The sequence below is a fragment of the Bos taurus genome, chromosome 4, assembly GCF_002263795.3.
Source record: "Bos taurus isolate L1 Dominette 01449 registration number 42190680 breed Hereford chromosome 4, ARS-UCD2.0, whole genome shotgun sequence".
In the NCBI taxonomy this organism is placed as follows: Eukaryota; Metazoa; Chordata; class Mammalia; order Artiodactyla; family Bovidae; genus Bos; species Bos taurus.
In genome coordinates this window covers 32,776,577-32,791,598 of record NC_037331.1, presented here as the reverse complement: position 1 = coordinate 32,791,598, position 15,022 = coordinate 32,776,577, and the positions used below count along the sequence as shown (strand labels likewise).

Here is a 15,022-nt window from a genome sequence, read left to right as displayed (position 1 = left end):
TGGAAGACAGGATGCCCTGTGGCGCAATGATTGTTTCAGCCCAAAGACATTCTCTAAATTGATTGATTGAATCAGGATTGCGTGTGTCTTCGTATCACTGTACAGCTAAGATTCACAATGTAGAAACTTGCTGCCACAAGAGATGTGAACTTAAGTCACCGTAATCTGAGACCTGTAAAATGTAGACATTCCCTTTCTTTGCTTACTCTGTGACTAGTTGACCTCATTTTCCAGGGCCTGTTCATAACCTGTCAATGAAATGGAATATTTGAATTGAAGATTGTGACTGTAATCTTTACATCGCAGCCGTATTTGCAGCTCTTCTTTCTATAGTATACAAGGGATCTTCCCTGATAGTCCAGTGGTTACCACTCTGTTTCCACTGCAGATGGCATGCGTTTGATCCCTGGTCAAAGAACGAAGATCCCGCAGGCCCACCAGTGCAGCCAAAAATAAAAAGTATAATATGCAGGAATTTGGGGACATAGGATTTCTGTACATCAGCTTATTTAGCTGTCAGGATAGAATTAGCTTTCTGAGAAAAATAACTTCATATCAACAGGTACCTATTTTGCTTGCTTCTGAACTCGTCCATCTTCCCTATCTGCTAAGGTGGGCCAATTACCTGTAAGCATAATATTAATACATGACCTTTGACATAAGGTCCACTGAAATTGGATCCTTAGTTACTATTATTGTTTATCTTGCAGATCTTTCCATTGGATTTTCTTAGTATCCCAGCTGATTTCAAGTTCAAGATAGCCTTCTTCCCCTTTAGTTAGTCTCTGGCCTGAAAGTATGAACTCTCTACTGTCGTTGAGTTCTTCCTTCTTCCTGCATATCTTGTGTGAATTTTTTGTTTGTTTGTTTTTAAGAGTGTTCTTATTTTTAAAATTCTTATTTAAGGCTGTATTAGGCTTTCCTAATTTGTGGTTCCTTACCCTATGTATTCTTTGCGGCCAAAGATGGAGAAGCTCTATACAGTCAGCAAAAACAAGACCAGGAGCTGACTGTGGCTCAGATCATGAACTCCTTATTGCTAAATTCAGATTGAAATTGAAGAAAGTGGAGAAAACCACTAGATCATTCACGTATGACCTAAATCAAATCCCTTGTGACTATACAGTGGAAGTGAGAAATAGATTTAAGGGACTAGATCTGATAGACAGAATGCCTGATGAACTATGGACGGAGGTTTGTGACATTGTACAAGAGACAGTAATAAAGACCATCCCCAAGAAAAAGAAATGCAAAAAAGCAAAATGGCTGTCTGGGGAGGCCTTACAAATAGCTGTGAAAAGAAGGGAAGTGAAAAGCAAAGGATAAAAGGAAAGATAAATGCATTTGAATGCAGAGTTCCAAAGAATAGCAAGGAGAGGTAAGAAAGCCTTACTCAGTGATCAGTGCAAAGAAATAGAGGAAAACGACAGAATGGGAAAGACTAGAGATCTCTTCAAGAAAATCAGAGATACAAAGGGAACATTTTATGCAAAGATGGGCTCAATAAAGGACAGAAATGGTAGCGACCTGACAGAAGCAGAAGATACTAAGAAAAGGTAGCAAGAATACACAGAAGAACTGTACAAAAAAGATCTTCACGACCCAGATAATCACGATGGTGTGATCACTCACCTAGAGCCAGACATCCTGGAATGAGAAGTCAAGTGGGCCTTAGCAAACATCACTATGAACAAAGCTAGTGGAGGTGATGGAATTCCAGTGAGCTAGTTCAAATCCTGAAAGACGATGCTGTGGAAGTGCTGCACTTAATATGCCAGCAAATGTGGAAAACTCAGCAGTGGCCACAGGACTGGAATAGGTCAGTTTTCATTCCAATCCAAAGAAAGGCAATGCCAAAGAATGCTCAAACTACTGCACAATTGCACTCATCTCACACGCTAGTAAAGTATTGCTTAAAATTCTCCAAGCCAGGCTTCAGCAATACGTGAACCGTGAACTTCCAGATGTTCAAGCTGAAAAGAAAGCTGAGCGCTGAAGAATTGATGCTTTTTAATTATGCTGTTGGAGAAGACTCTTGAGAGTCCCTTGGACTGCAAGGAGATCCTACCAGTCCATCCTAAAGGAGATCAGTCCTGGGTGTTCATTGGAAGGACTAATGCTGAAGCTGAAACTCCAATCCTTTGGCCACCTGATGTGAAGAGCTGACTCATTGGAAAAGACCCTGATCCTGGGAAAGATTGAGGGCAGGAGAAGGGGACAACAGAGGATGAGATGGTTGGATGGCATCACTGACTTGATGGACATGGGTTTGGGTGGACTCTGGGAGTTGGTGATGGACAGGGAGGCCTGGCATGCTGTGGTTCATGGGGTCACCAAGAGTTGGACACAACTGAGCGACTGAACGGAACTGAAATCCATGCCTCTATTTTTAACCCATTGAATATCAATAACTAACTATAGGTCTAATACCTACTGTAATTCGAAGTAGGTCTGTGGGTAAAATGTGTTTCCAGAAATCTGTAAAAAGTAGAACATGATATGAAAGTGATCTGGGATTGCTATTGGCAACACAGTCACAGTTACTGTTGACACTACAGAGGCTTGTTGCCTGCACTGATAATCGAAGGAAATGCTGAATTTTGGTTAGGGGTTAGCAAAGTTAAAAGTGTAAGTTTTTCCCTGGTCAAATTCCTTAACCAGGGATTCCAGGTCGAGTGCCTCTGCTCTAAGGGGAGTTGATAGACAAAAATGTATGGGCCAGAACAAACCCCCTAATAAAGGCTACTCAACTCTCCAACCAGTATTCTTTAAATAATAACATACCCTAATATAACTGAAGTATGACTCCATGTAAAATATTTTCTTTTGCCATTCTGCAGGACTCCTGATACCCCTGACTCTATGAAAGAGAAATTCTCTGGAAATTCTCCAGCCTTGAAAGCAAAGGTTCCCCACTCCCCTCTTTTTCATTTTCTGTTTTTCTATTCCTTAAGTCCTCTTGACAGCCAACCTGTGCCTGGTTCTCTAACCTCTTCCTTTTTCTCTCTCACTGCTGCTTCCTGCACACAATAGCCCACACACCTCAGGATGTGAGTGTAATCAGTGCCACTCCATTAGCTGCAAAAGGCAAGCCATCTAAGCGAAGGTAATTACAACATGTCCATCCTTTTCCCCGGAATCCGTGTCACATTGGGGCTGATGTAAACCTCCCTGCCCGCACCTTGCAGCCGGGCCACCTGGGATTCAGCGCTGGGCGTGGGGTGCCAGCTGTCTCCCCAGGGACGCAGCTCTGCTAAGTCATGCTGGCCATGAAGGTTGATGGTGAGGTTCTCCCAGGGTTGGGAGTTCAGTCCTGAATCAGCTATGGGAACACTGGTGGGACTGGTGGGGACCGAGGGAGATGGGTCCAGGCCAGTAGAGAAAAGGCTCAGATGGGTTCTGGTCCAGGCTGACCCTGCATTGGTTCAATTCCTGGGAAGCTGGGTATCTCCACCGGTTACTTGTTTGATGGGTTTTGTCCCTTAAACCTCTGGCTGTCCAGGAGGGGAATATAGCTAAGATTATGGATTCTTTTTATATTTCCCTCTTCATTTTCTGGTAGGTGTCAGAAACATCTAGAAAATGCCAAAAAGACTGAAATTAAAAAAGCTATTTCAGCAAACATTTCTATGGGCATTGCCTTCCTGCTAATATATGCATTGTACGCACTGGCCTTCTGGTATGGATCCCCTCTAGATATAGCCAAAGAATACACTATTGGAAATGCAATTACAATAAGTTGTTTTCTTAATATTTGTGACAAATCTAAAAATATTACTTATCTATCTACCTCTTCTTTCATTTTCCTCCTTTTTGAAGAATGAACCATGGTTGTAACCTTTTTACTGTGGCATATCTTTGCTCAGTCCTGTGGGCAGAGCTGGGCTTCTAGAATACACAGAGCATCACAAATGGTTAGACCAATTTAGAAACATATGGAGCATATAAAGAAAGATGGAAAGAATTTATGAAAGAACAAATATCAATTGGCATAGTATGTCTCTCATAGTATGAGAGAACATTAAATTTGTATCATATTGGCTATCGAAATACAAGGTGAAAAGTGATTTTAGTTTTTTTTCCTTTATAAAATGAAAATTAGTTCATTTATTGATTAGAAAAATTATACATACTAGTTATACAAAAGATTAGAATACTTTTAAAAATTAGAAATTACTTAGAATTACTTATGATTTTAAAATCCATATACACTTAATGATAACTTTTGGTGTATATCTTACAGATTATTTTCTGTATATGGGTTTTTTTCTCTTGAAATCTAAATTGCATTATGCATATCTTTTTGTAAATTTTTTTATAAACTAGCAACATATTGTGACCTTCTTTCCATGTCAGTGGTGGTCAGGACAATACGTAACCATTCAACTAGCCATGTTTTAAAACCTGCACTTGCCTGTCTTTCTAAACAGAGGACATGGAACAGTTTGACCCCTTGATGATGACTTAGGGGCATTATGGAAATTTATCATTTCAGAACGTTCTCTAGCGTGGTACCTTCAGACCCCATTGAAGTGTTGAGGGCTGTTTGGCTGGATGAGGTTTCATCGCTGCAGAGTCTGTTTTTTCTCATGTTGGTCCCCTCTCCTTGTCAGCTTAGAAGCACTCCGCCTCTCTTTACGTCCTCATTTGCTAAATTTTACAAAGCGGGGAGATTGAGAATGACTCTGGCATTCATCCTCTCTGGCCTGGGCTCCCCATTTGTTGGGTGTAGACAGTGACTTCTCCCAAATAGGGGAGCAGAGTGACTCCCATGATGCAGGGAGCCCAGTGATGGCCTCTTCATAAAGACCAAGAACTCGAGTGTGTTAACTTTCTAGCATTGCTTCTGGTAGGGACTTTTTTTTTGCTCTCTTGCTGGTCCTTCTCTGTATTGCAGATAGTAGATAGATATTTGAGTTCTGGTATGTTAAGTGTTACTGTTATTTGTCATCTTCTGAGAAAAGCCAAACTATAAGTAGATGAAAGGAGTCATTTCTCTTCATTTAGGTTTTTCTCAGTTAATGTATGCTAATAACCTGGATTCCTGAAACTACAGTCTTGACTTTTCTGTATCAATTTGTTTTCCTAGTGAAAAAAAGATGAAGGGAAATGTGTTAAGTTTGTGTGCTATAGTACAGACTAATTGTGTAGAGGAATTATTAATTAATGCACACAGATGTGATTTATAATGCATGAACTATTACTTTTTAATGTTAAAAATCTTATCAAAATGTGTGTATATATATATAACATGGCACTTTTTAAGGAAAGTTATATAGGGCCAAAATCTACTTTGTTGCATCTTGAACATTCTATGTAATTCCATGCATAGTTAGAGAAAGTAATTTAGTACTGAATAATACTGATGGAAAATATTTTCCTCTGGTGGCAATGGCTTCAGAATCAAGGCAACATCTTTGAAAAATCATTGTCATTTTGTCTAAGCCCAGGAGAACAACCAATAGTTTGACAAGATAGATGAAAAAATATTTTTGAGGTTAAAGAAACTCATTTGTGCAACAAAATTCTGTAGTTACCTTGTAAATTTTGCTGTTGTGCTGAAAAAAATTTTCAAGGGATAGACCTAATCTTGACGCTTTGGTGGCCTATGTTCCAAACACATGTGTTTGAGATGACAGTGGACACTGGAATGGGACATGTGACTTTCCCTTGTGTTCTCTTGCTCAGGTCTTTTTCTCAATCCTGATCGGCGCCTTCAGCATTGGACAGACTGCTCCCTGTATTGATGCTTTTGCCAATGCGAGAGGAGCAGCATATGCAATCTTTGCTATTATTGATAGCGTGAGTCATTTATTATTTTTAATGCTGAAAATTTTTTTAAGGCCTGGATAATTAGATCTGGCTTTATGTTAAATGTCCTGTAAAAATTAAGTGACATGAAAAACCTCTGCTTATTAATGAATAAAACCAAATGCCTCTTTTGAATATTTGTGAAAGTTTGAAAAAAAATACCTCTTTTTCAAGGTTAATAATTTGCATTATATTCTGAGTCTGAGAACTCACAGGATCCCAAGATCAGTAATCAAAACCAGCTCTAAATGATGAGGAAACTTTTTTTGGTTAAGCCTAGACTTGACTATTTGTAACATTCATACTGGTTCCAAATTAAAGAATCAAAACCAAAATAATAATAAAGAATAGAAATGGGATTTCAAGTGAGGAATAAATGAGGTTAGGAGTGCTTACTACTGTGCCTGCCTTAAGTTGCTGCTGCTGCTAAGTAGCTTCAGTCATGTCTGACTCTGCGTGACCCCATAGACGGCAGCCCACCAGGCTCCCCCGTCCCTGGGATTCTCCAGGCAAGAACACTGGAGTGGGTTGCCATTTCCTCCTCCAATGCATGAAAGTGAAAAGTGAAAGTGAAGTCGCTCAGTCGTGTCCGACTCTGTGCAACCCCATGGACTGCAGCCTACCAGGCTCCTACACCCATGGGATTTTCCAGGCAAGAGTACTGGAGTGGGGTGCCATTGCCTTCTCCTGCCTTAAGTTAGGGTTTAATAAATTTTAAGTTTTGAGTTAGCCAATTGGGGAATAAAAGGCAGAATGTGCTAAGAACTCTTATAAAGGAGAACAGGTTTGTTTTTTTTTTTTAAAGAATTCTCTTTCCAATAAACTTTATTTTAAAGAAAAAATATTTCTGAATGCTTATCTTTAATCAAACAGCACTGATCTCATTTGGGAAAGTGCATCTGAACTAGTGTGTTATTACTAGAGTTCAAAGCAAAGATGTTTGTCTTCCTAGTTTTTCTCCTTTTCTCTTTGATTTTGTAGCCAGACTGAGAACATTATGCTTTGTAGACAGGATGAGTGGATGGAAAAATGGTTGGTGGGAACAAAATTGATAGTATGTTTTGCTGTGGGTTGCCCTCTCCCTCTGGAGAAGGCAATGGCACCCCACTCCAGTACTCTTGCCTGGAAAATCCCATGGACGGAGGGGCCTGGTTGGCTGCAGTCCATGGGGTCACTAAGAGTCAGACACGACTGAGCGACTTCAGTTTCACTTTTCACTTTCATGCATTGGAGAAGGAAATGGCAACCCACTCCAGTGTTCTTGCCTGGAGAATCCCAGGGATGGCAGAGCCTGGTGGGCTGCCATCTATGGGGTCACACAGAGTTGGACACGACTGAAGCGACTTAGCAGCAGCCCTCTCCCTCAAAAGAAAAAAAATCACTTTGTATATGATATAATTTTGAATCAATTGTATTGCATAAGTTATCCTGACTGAAGTGAAATAAAGAAAATCATTTTGACACATTAAAGGTGGTCTCTGCATTTACACAAAGAAAATGCTAACTAGCTAACTGAAATGTAATTGTGTGTCCAAGCAATTGCTGTTTCATTAATCTAAGTCATGAGAAAATTGGTCAGCTTCTGCATGTATTGAAAATTTACATCATTCCAAACTAAGTTGTCCCTGACCAATTTTTCAATCTTCTCAACCCAGTCCGTCACACTTATTGTTTAGGAATAAGCTAATTTTCACTAAATGCTGAAATACCTGGATATATCAGTTCAGTTCAGTTAAGTCGCTCAGTCATGTCCGACTCTTTGCGACCCCATGAATCGCAGCACACCAGGCCTCCCTGTCCATCACCAACTCCCGGAGTTCACTCAAACTCACGTCCATCGAGTCGGTGATGCCATCCAGCCATCTCATCCTCTGTCGTCCCCTTCTCCTCCTGCCCCCAATCCCTCCCAGCATCAGAGTCTTTTCCAGTGAGTCAACTCTTTGCATGAGGTGGCCAAAGTACTGGAGTTTCAGCTTTAGCATCATTCCCTCCAAAGAACACCCAGGACTGATCTCCTTTAGAATGGACTGGTTGGATCTCCTTGCAGTCCAAGGGACTCTTAAGAGTCTTCTCCAACACCACGGTTCAAAAGCATCAGTTCTTCGGTGCTCAGCTTTCTTCACAGTCCAATTCTCGCATCCATACATGACTACTGGAAAAACCTGGATATATCAATTATAGTATATTTTGTAATTACAGTTGTAGGAATGTACATTTTGAAAATTTATGAGGATATGCTAGAAACTTAAAGTGAAATATCATATGAAATGAAAAGAATATGTCCCTTATGTACTTTTTAAGAAAAACCTATTTTCAGAGAAGGAATACTTCCTTAAACACATAAACATAAACATACAGACACACACACACACACATACACAGTCTTCAACTTGGGTTCTGACTCACGTGAAGGGAATTATGCTTTTCTGGGTCCTGTTTTTGGCATTGCTGAGGCCTATTCCTTAAAAATGCAATTGTTTGTCCTATGATGGAATAGCCATTGAATTTTGTTTTGTTTAGGATCCTAAAATTGACAGTTTTTCAGAGAGAGGACACAAACCAGACAACATCAAAGGGAATTTGGAGTTCAGAGATGTTCATTTCTCTTATCCTGCTCGGCCTGATGTCCAGGTATTATAAGTTATATTTATAGGGATTCCTAATTTAGATTGTTTAATCATCTTTAGGAATCCACAGTCTCTATTATTTTGATATGTATGTGCCTTTTCCTTTGGGGGTTATAGTCCCTTATTTAATACTATTTTTCCAAATTTAAAATTGAGTCAGATTACTTCTCTTTCAGGCTTTTGATGTGAAGTGCACTCTTTTTCTCTCTTCCCTTAAAGATCTTGAAGGGCCTCAACCTGAAGGTAGAGAGCGGGCAGACGGTGGCCCTGGTTGGGAACAGCGGCTGTGGGAAGAGCACAGTAGTCCAGCTGGTGCAGAGGCTGTATGACCCTGATGTGGGGAGTGTAAGTGGGAAGAACCCCGCTCTTCAAAATGGGAAGCTGGGTATCAAATAGCCCTTAGAAATTTTTTATTCGGTAACATATTTGCATGTGAATCCAATTTTGGTTAAAAAAGGAAAACGGCTATGGAATTGCAATGCATCTGGATAAGACCTTCAAACCCTTGGGATATTTTGACAAAAGTAGTCAAGATGATAAAACTCAAAGAAGCTAGACAGTGCTCTCCTCTGTTCCAACTAAGCTTTTCATAGTCTACTATGTCACCGGAAAATAGTCATCCAAACCACTGAGAGGATTATTTTCAATGACTTACTGAGTTTGGTTAAAAATGTTCCACATTAGTAATTGTCAATAAGCTTGTGTTCAGGGTCACAAGGAATCTTAGGGCAGTAATTAAATTCATCAAAGACAGTTGAGTTTTCTTCAGTGTTGGAATATCTGAAGGGGAAAGTGGAACAGTCTCCATGAAACTGGGGACGTGAGAAACAGTAACGGCCTAGGGTATAGTTTTTTGATCTTTTAAAATTTTTATTATAAATTGAAACTTACCGAAAAGTTGCAAGTAAGGAACTCACATGTACTCTTCACCCAGATTTATTCATTGTTTTTATTTTGACCTACTTGCTTATTATCATCTCTTTCTTACTGCATGTTTGTGTGTATGTATAAGACCAACACAAACATACATACCAGTTTTTTTCTGAACCTTTGAGAATAAGTTAAAGATGTTATGCCCTTTGATCCTTACGTACATTAGAATATAATTTCTTTTTTTAAATAATGTTATTGGATTATAGGTTGTTTTACAATGTGTGTTCGTTTCAGGCGTGTAGCAAAGCAGAATGTATTTTCTGAGAAGACAACATGCTTTTATTTCATCACAAAACAATTATCAAAATCAGTAAATTTAACATTAATACAATAGGGGGCCACAGTAAATATTCAAATTTCCTCAGTTGTACTGACTTGCGAACATTGAGTTTACCTGACATTGAAATGTACTATAATTATGAAAACAGAAGTTTACAAGTTACACAAAAAAACAAAAACAATAAGGCATTAATACAGGACAGAGATTCTAGGATACGCGAATTATTTACTTTCTTTAATAAAATTAACAAAATTTCTTTGAAAAATCTGATATACCAAGTAGGAACATGGACCCCTTCTCATTTCCTAAAGCAAACTCTAGGTTGGTTGAAGTATAAACAGTTTTCTTCATTTTTCAAAAAGAACCTAGTAAATACTTACATTGAGGATAAGCATTTGAAAACATTAAAAAAATTACTATTGGAGTAATGCATTTTTAAAAGAAAATACATGTCAGCAGGAAAAAAAAGTCTTCAGAAATTCTGAACTCAGAGATATTCACTGTTCACATTGTAATTTAAGTTTGCTTACTGCTGAAATAATGGAAAAAATGCCCAGTGATACAGCTGATTGATTCAATTTTCCCTTAAACCTCTCTTCAATAAAAATCAGTAAAGCTATAGTTTAAGAAAGAAAGAAATTGGAATGAAAAATTTATGATACATGGTAAAACTATTATATTACTATTTTATAAATTAATATGAATCTATCAGAGGCTATGAACATGCATATCTTTTGAGAATAAATGTAGATTTGTAAAAAAGAGTCAAGAAATGCTCAATTTCACTTATATATGAATTACATATAAGCTACATCATACACTTATTAATTAGAAAAGACAGATTAATATGATAAAAGCCAGTAAATTACAGTGAAGCAAATATATATTTATATATTCCTTCTCCCACTGTGAATTATTAAAAATCTTTTTAGAGAGTTTGTTCAGCCTTTATTCAGCAAATAATAAATACCCAACATGTGCCAGTCCTTGTATGAGTTAAGCAATTACTGGAGAAGAAAAAATAAAACATACTCTTCAGTCTGGTAATTCTGTCCTTCTACTATGATTGTCCTTCAATGTTTGCACGAAGCCAAATACTCAGCAGGTGGGAAATGCTGAAGTACATCATGGTATTGATATATTATGTAGAGTAAAACATCATAATGCCATCAAAGTGATATGTAGACTAGGTAGGCAAATGGACACTTTAATTCAGACTTAATAATGGTAAGCAAAATTCATAGTTATGCCAAAATACATAACTCAATATGTAATCATTTATGGAGAATATTCCATCCATGAAAAACAGTATACATAAGATAATAAAATCAAAAGAGAGAATAGACTTTATTTTTAGCCTTGCACATTGCTCTTTATTTCCAATTCCCATTTCTAACCACTGAAATATGTTAAATATTAGCTAAGGTTGGTTTTTTTTGTTTTTTGTCTTGTCAGCAAACAGATTTTATTGAGCTATATTCTAAAAATAATATGTAAAGTTTTGATAAAGATTATTTAAAAGATGGTTTTACCAATGTTGAAAACATCCCAATTAAAATAATAGATTCCAGTGTATAAATTGAATGGTAATAATTTAAATAAAAGATTAATGGGGAACACATGTATACCTGTGGTGGATTCATTTTGATATTTGGCAAAACTAATACAATTATGTAAAGTTTAAAAATTAAATAAAATTTTAAAAAAAGATTAAAGCATTTAAAATATAAGATCTTTGTAAACACAGCAAGCAGAAATAGCTGATAATCCCGTTAAAAGTGTCTTTTAAAGGAATAAAGATATAAATTACTGGTGCTGACTTTTAATATTATGTGAGTGCTAATGAAGAAACTTTATTATCAGGAATTCCCTGGCCGTCCAGTGGTTATCACTCAGCACTTTGACTGCAGTGGGCCTGGATTTGATTCCTTGCTTGAGAACCAGGATCACGCCAGCCAAGTGGCATGGCCAAAAAAGGAAAGAAAAACTTTTATTAGCACCATTTTATTTACATGTCATGTGGTAAAATAATAAATAGCTCACTCAGTTTGTATGGATCCATTGCATTTATTGTTATTTTTTTTTTAATTGGTGGATAATTCCTTTACAGTGGTGTCTTGGTTTCTGCTGCACAACGTGAATCACATATTAGCTAAGGCTTTTTTGGTAACAAATGCTTTCAACCTCAGATGGCTTATTAAAATATTTAATGGAAGTATCTTGTTTCTTCAGATTATCATCTATGGCCAGGATATTAGGACATTTAATGTAAAGTATCTGAGGGAAATAATTGGAGTGGTGAGTCAGGAGCCGGTGCTCTTTGCTACCACCATTGCTGAAAATATCCGTTACGGCTGTGGAAATGTCACTATGGATGAAATACAGCAAGCTGTGAAGAAAGCCAACGCCTATGAGTTTATCATGCGGTTACCACAGGTAAAGCCTCTGTTAATTTAAGTGCCCTCGAACTTCACTTCGTGCCACCGAGTTCTTTCTTCAAAGCTTAAATAAGCTAATAATGTTTGAGGTTCCAGGTTGTCCAACTTTGCTAGGTAAGTCCCTTGAATTATCCATTTGGAGGGTCAAGGAGTGTAGCTTGGTACAATGACTCATAGGAAATTTTATACAGAGTTTGTGTTACTAGTTTTTTAGAATGTGAAATGATTTATTATGATTTGTGACTCATTACGCTAGTCAAAAGGAGGCACCCTGTTGTCTTCCATGAATTCCTAGACTCCATAGCTTTTTCTATTTGAAATATTTCAAGAGCTCTACCACGCTTTCTGTTGTAGAAATTTGACACCCTGGTTGGAGAGAGAGGAGCCCAGCTGAGCGGTGGACAGAAGCAGAGAATCGCCATCGCCCGGGCCCTGGTTCGCAACCCCAAGATCCTCCTGCTGGACGAGGCCACCTCAGCGCTGGACATGGAGAGTGAAGCCGAGGTTCAGGCAGCCCTGGATAAGGTCAGTGGGTCCTCAACGCCTGAAGGACCAGCCAACTGAAACTGTATTGAAATTCTTACCAGTGCTTTGCGAGCCTAGGCTGAAAAACATGGACCTGAGAGTAGATGCAGCTCTCCCGTGGGCTTTTTTCTAACGTGTTACTCCATGTGGAGTGCAGTCGGTTAACAATGTTGTGGTAGGTTCAGGTGCGCAGCAGAGCGACTCAGCACTTACGTATCCACGCATCCATTCTCCCCCAAACTCGCCTCCCATCCAGGCTGCCACATAACACTGAGCAGAGTTCCCTGTGCTATACAGTGGGCTGGTTATCCATTTTAAATACAGCAGTGTGTACAGGTCAGTGCCATGGGGCTTTCTTTCAGGGCACATTGCAGAGAGAGGTGGGCAGCCCATTTGCTGGCTTGCTTTCTTGGACCAAGATGCAGTTATCCCCCGGTCCAGGCCTGTGCAGTGAACTGCTTAGCTTTGGGGGTTTTGTTTGTTTACATATAGGTTAGGACTTTGATCAAAAGTTCTTGCGGTAAAATCTACAAAGAAAATTCTGATGACTTACCCAGTGGTCTATCTGAAAAGCAGTTCAAAATACTTGCCTTATTTTGTAGCAGTACATCATCTTTATCTGTTCATAAAAGTGAATGGGTCCTTCTCTGGAAATAAAGTTCAATTTGTGTGTTTCTTTTTTTTTTTAATTTAAATTTATTATTTTAATTAGAAGCTAATTACTTTACAGTATTGTATTGGTTTTGCCATACATCAACATGCATCTGCCATGGGTGTACACATGTTCCCCATCCTGAACACATGTTCCCCGCTCCCACCTCCCTCCCCATACCATCCCTCTGGGTCATCCCAGTGCACCAGCCCTGAGCTTCCTGTATCTGGCATTGAACCTGGACTGGCGATTCGTTTCTTATATGATATTATACATGTTTCAATGCCATTCTCCCAAATCATCCCCCCTTCCCTCTCCCACAGAGTCCAAAAGACTGTTCTATACATCTGTGTCTCTTTTGCTGTGTCTTGCAGGGTTATCGTTACCATCTTTCTAAATTCCATATATATGCATTAGTATACTGTATTGGTGTTTTTCTTTCTGGCTTACTTCACTCTGTATAATTGGCTCCAGTTTCATCCACCTCATTAGAACTGATTCAAACATATTCTTTTTAATGGCTGAGTAATACTCCATTGTGTATATGTACCACAGCTTTCTTATCCATTCATCTGCTGATGGGCATCTAGGTTGCTTCCATGTCCTGGCTATTATAAACAGTGCTGCGATGAACATTGGGGTACACGTGTCTCTTTCAATTCTGGTTTCCTCAGTGTGTATGCCCAGCAGTGGGATTGCTGGATCATAAGGCAGTTCTATTTCCAGTTTTTTAATGAATCTCCACACTGTTCTCCATAGTGGCTGTACTAGTTTGCATTCCCACCAACAGTGTAAGAGGGTTCCCTTTTCTCCACATCCTCTCCAGCATTTATTGCTTGTAGACTTTTAGATAGCAGCCATTCTGACTGGCGTGAAATGGTACCTCATAGTGGTTTTGATTTGCATTTCTCTGATAATGAGTGATGTTGTGTGTTTCTTTAAGCATATAAATAAGGAACATATTTCAAGGCTGCTGAACTCATGGGCCTGTCTCAGTGTTTCTAAATCTCTCACTATCGTCTTTACTAAGCTGAAGCTTCGCAGCATGAACCTTATCTTGGGACACTTTTCAAGGTTAGTGCTGATGTCATCTGTCATAACAACACAGTATAAAAACTGGAGTCAGATGACACTATGTAAATAGATTTCAAACACATAAATATCATAAACATTTTTGACTTCATAAAGTTTAGTAATAAAATGTGCAAATTACTTAACAGTCCATCCAAATTGCCTCTTGAAATTTTGTTTTTTTGAATTGACCTACTTTATTTTTCAGTTTTTATTGAAATATAGTTGGTTTACAATGTGGCATTAGTTTCAGGTATACAGCAAAATGATTCAGTCGTACATATATATGTGTGTGTGTATATATTATATATCAGATATATATATATGTCCTCTTGAAATTATACAGATGAGCTGTATAACCTTATTTTCTCAGGAAAATGTATACTTGAATCCTAAGTAAACACAACTGCCGTGTGTGCTATAAACTGTAGTTAATTCAGGCTTCGTGGTTTATCATGTTAACATTTTGGCTTATTTTATATAATGGAATTTAATAACTAATGAGAAAGAATATGATATAAGAGAATTATAAGAGAGAATTATGAGAGAATATGATATTCTCTCATAAATTATTCCTCATAAATTTTTGTACTGAATTACCCTGCTTTCATGTATATTAAGTCTCAAGGAACCAAAATATAATACATAGGGGACTGATATTTGGTTGGTTAATTAGAAGTGACTT

At 38.2% G+C, this 15,022-nt stretch overlaps 1 protein-coding gene across 9 annotated transcripts in view; it reads left to right on the top strand.

The window, feature by feature from the left end:
* LOC101902435 (phosphatidylcholine translocator ABCB4) overlaps positions 1-15,022 on the top strand; it is a 107,009-nt gene that overhangs the window by 47,237 nt on the left and 44,750 nt on the right. For all 9 annotated transcript variants that reach the window (XM_024991022.2, XM_059885824.1, XM_059885829.1 and 6 more), the window contains 5 exons: positions 5,689-5,802; positions 8,332-8,442; positions 8,658-8,783; positions 11,884-12,087; positions 12,444-12,614. In XM_024991022.2, coding sequence (XP_024846790.1) covers positions 5,689-5,802; positions 8,332-8,442; positions 8,658-8,783; positions 11,884-12,087; positions 12,444-12,614 — 726 coding nt within the window. The remainder of the gene's footprint in view (positions 1-5,688; positions 5,803-8,331; positions 8,443-8,657; positions 8,784-11,883; positions 12,088-12,443; positions 12,615-15,022) is intronic.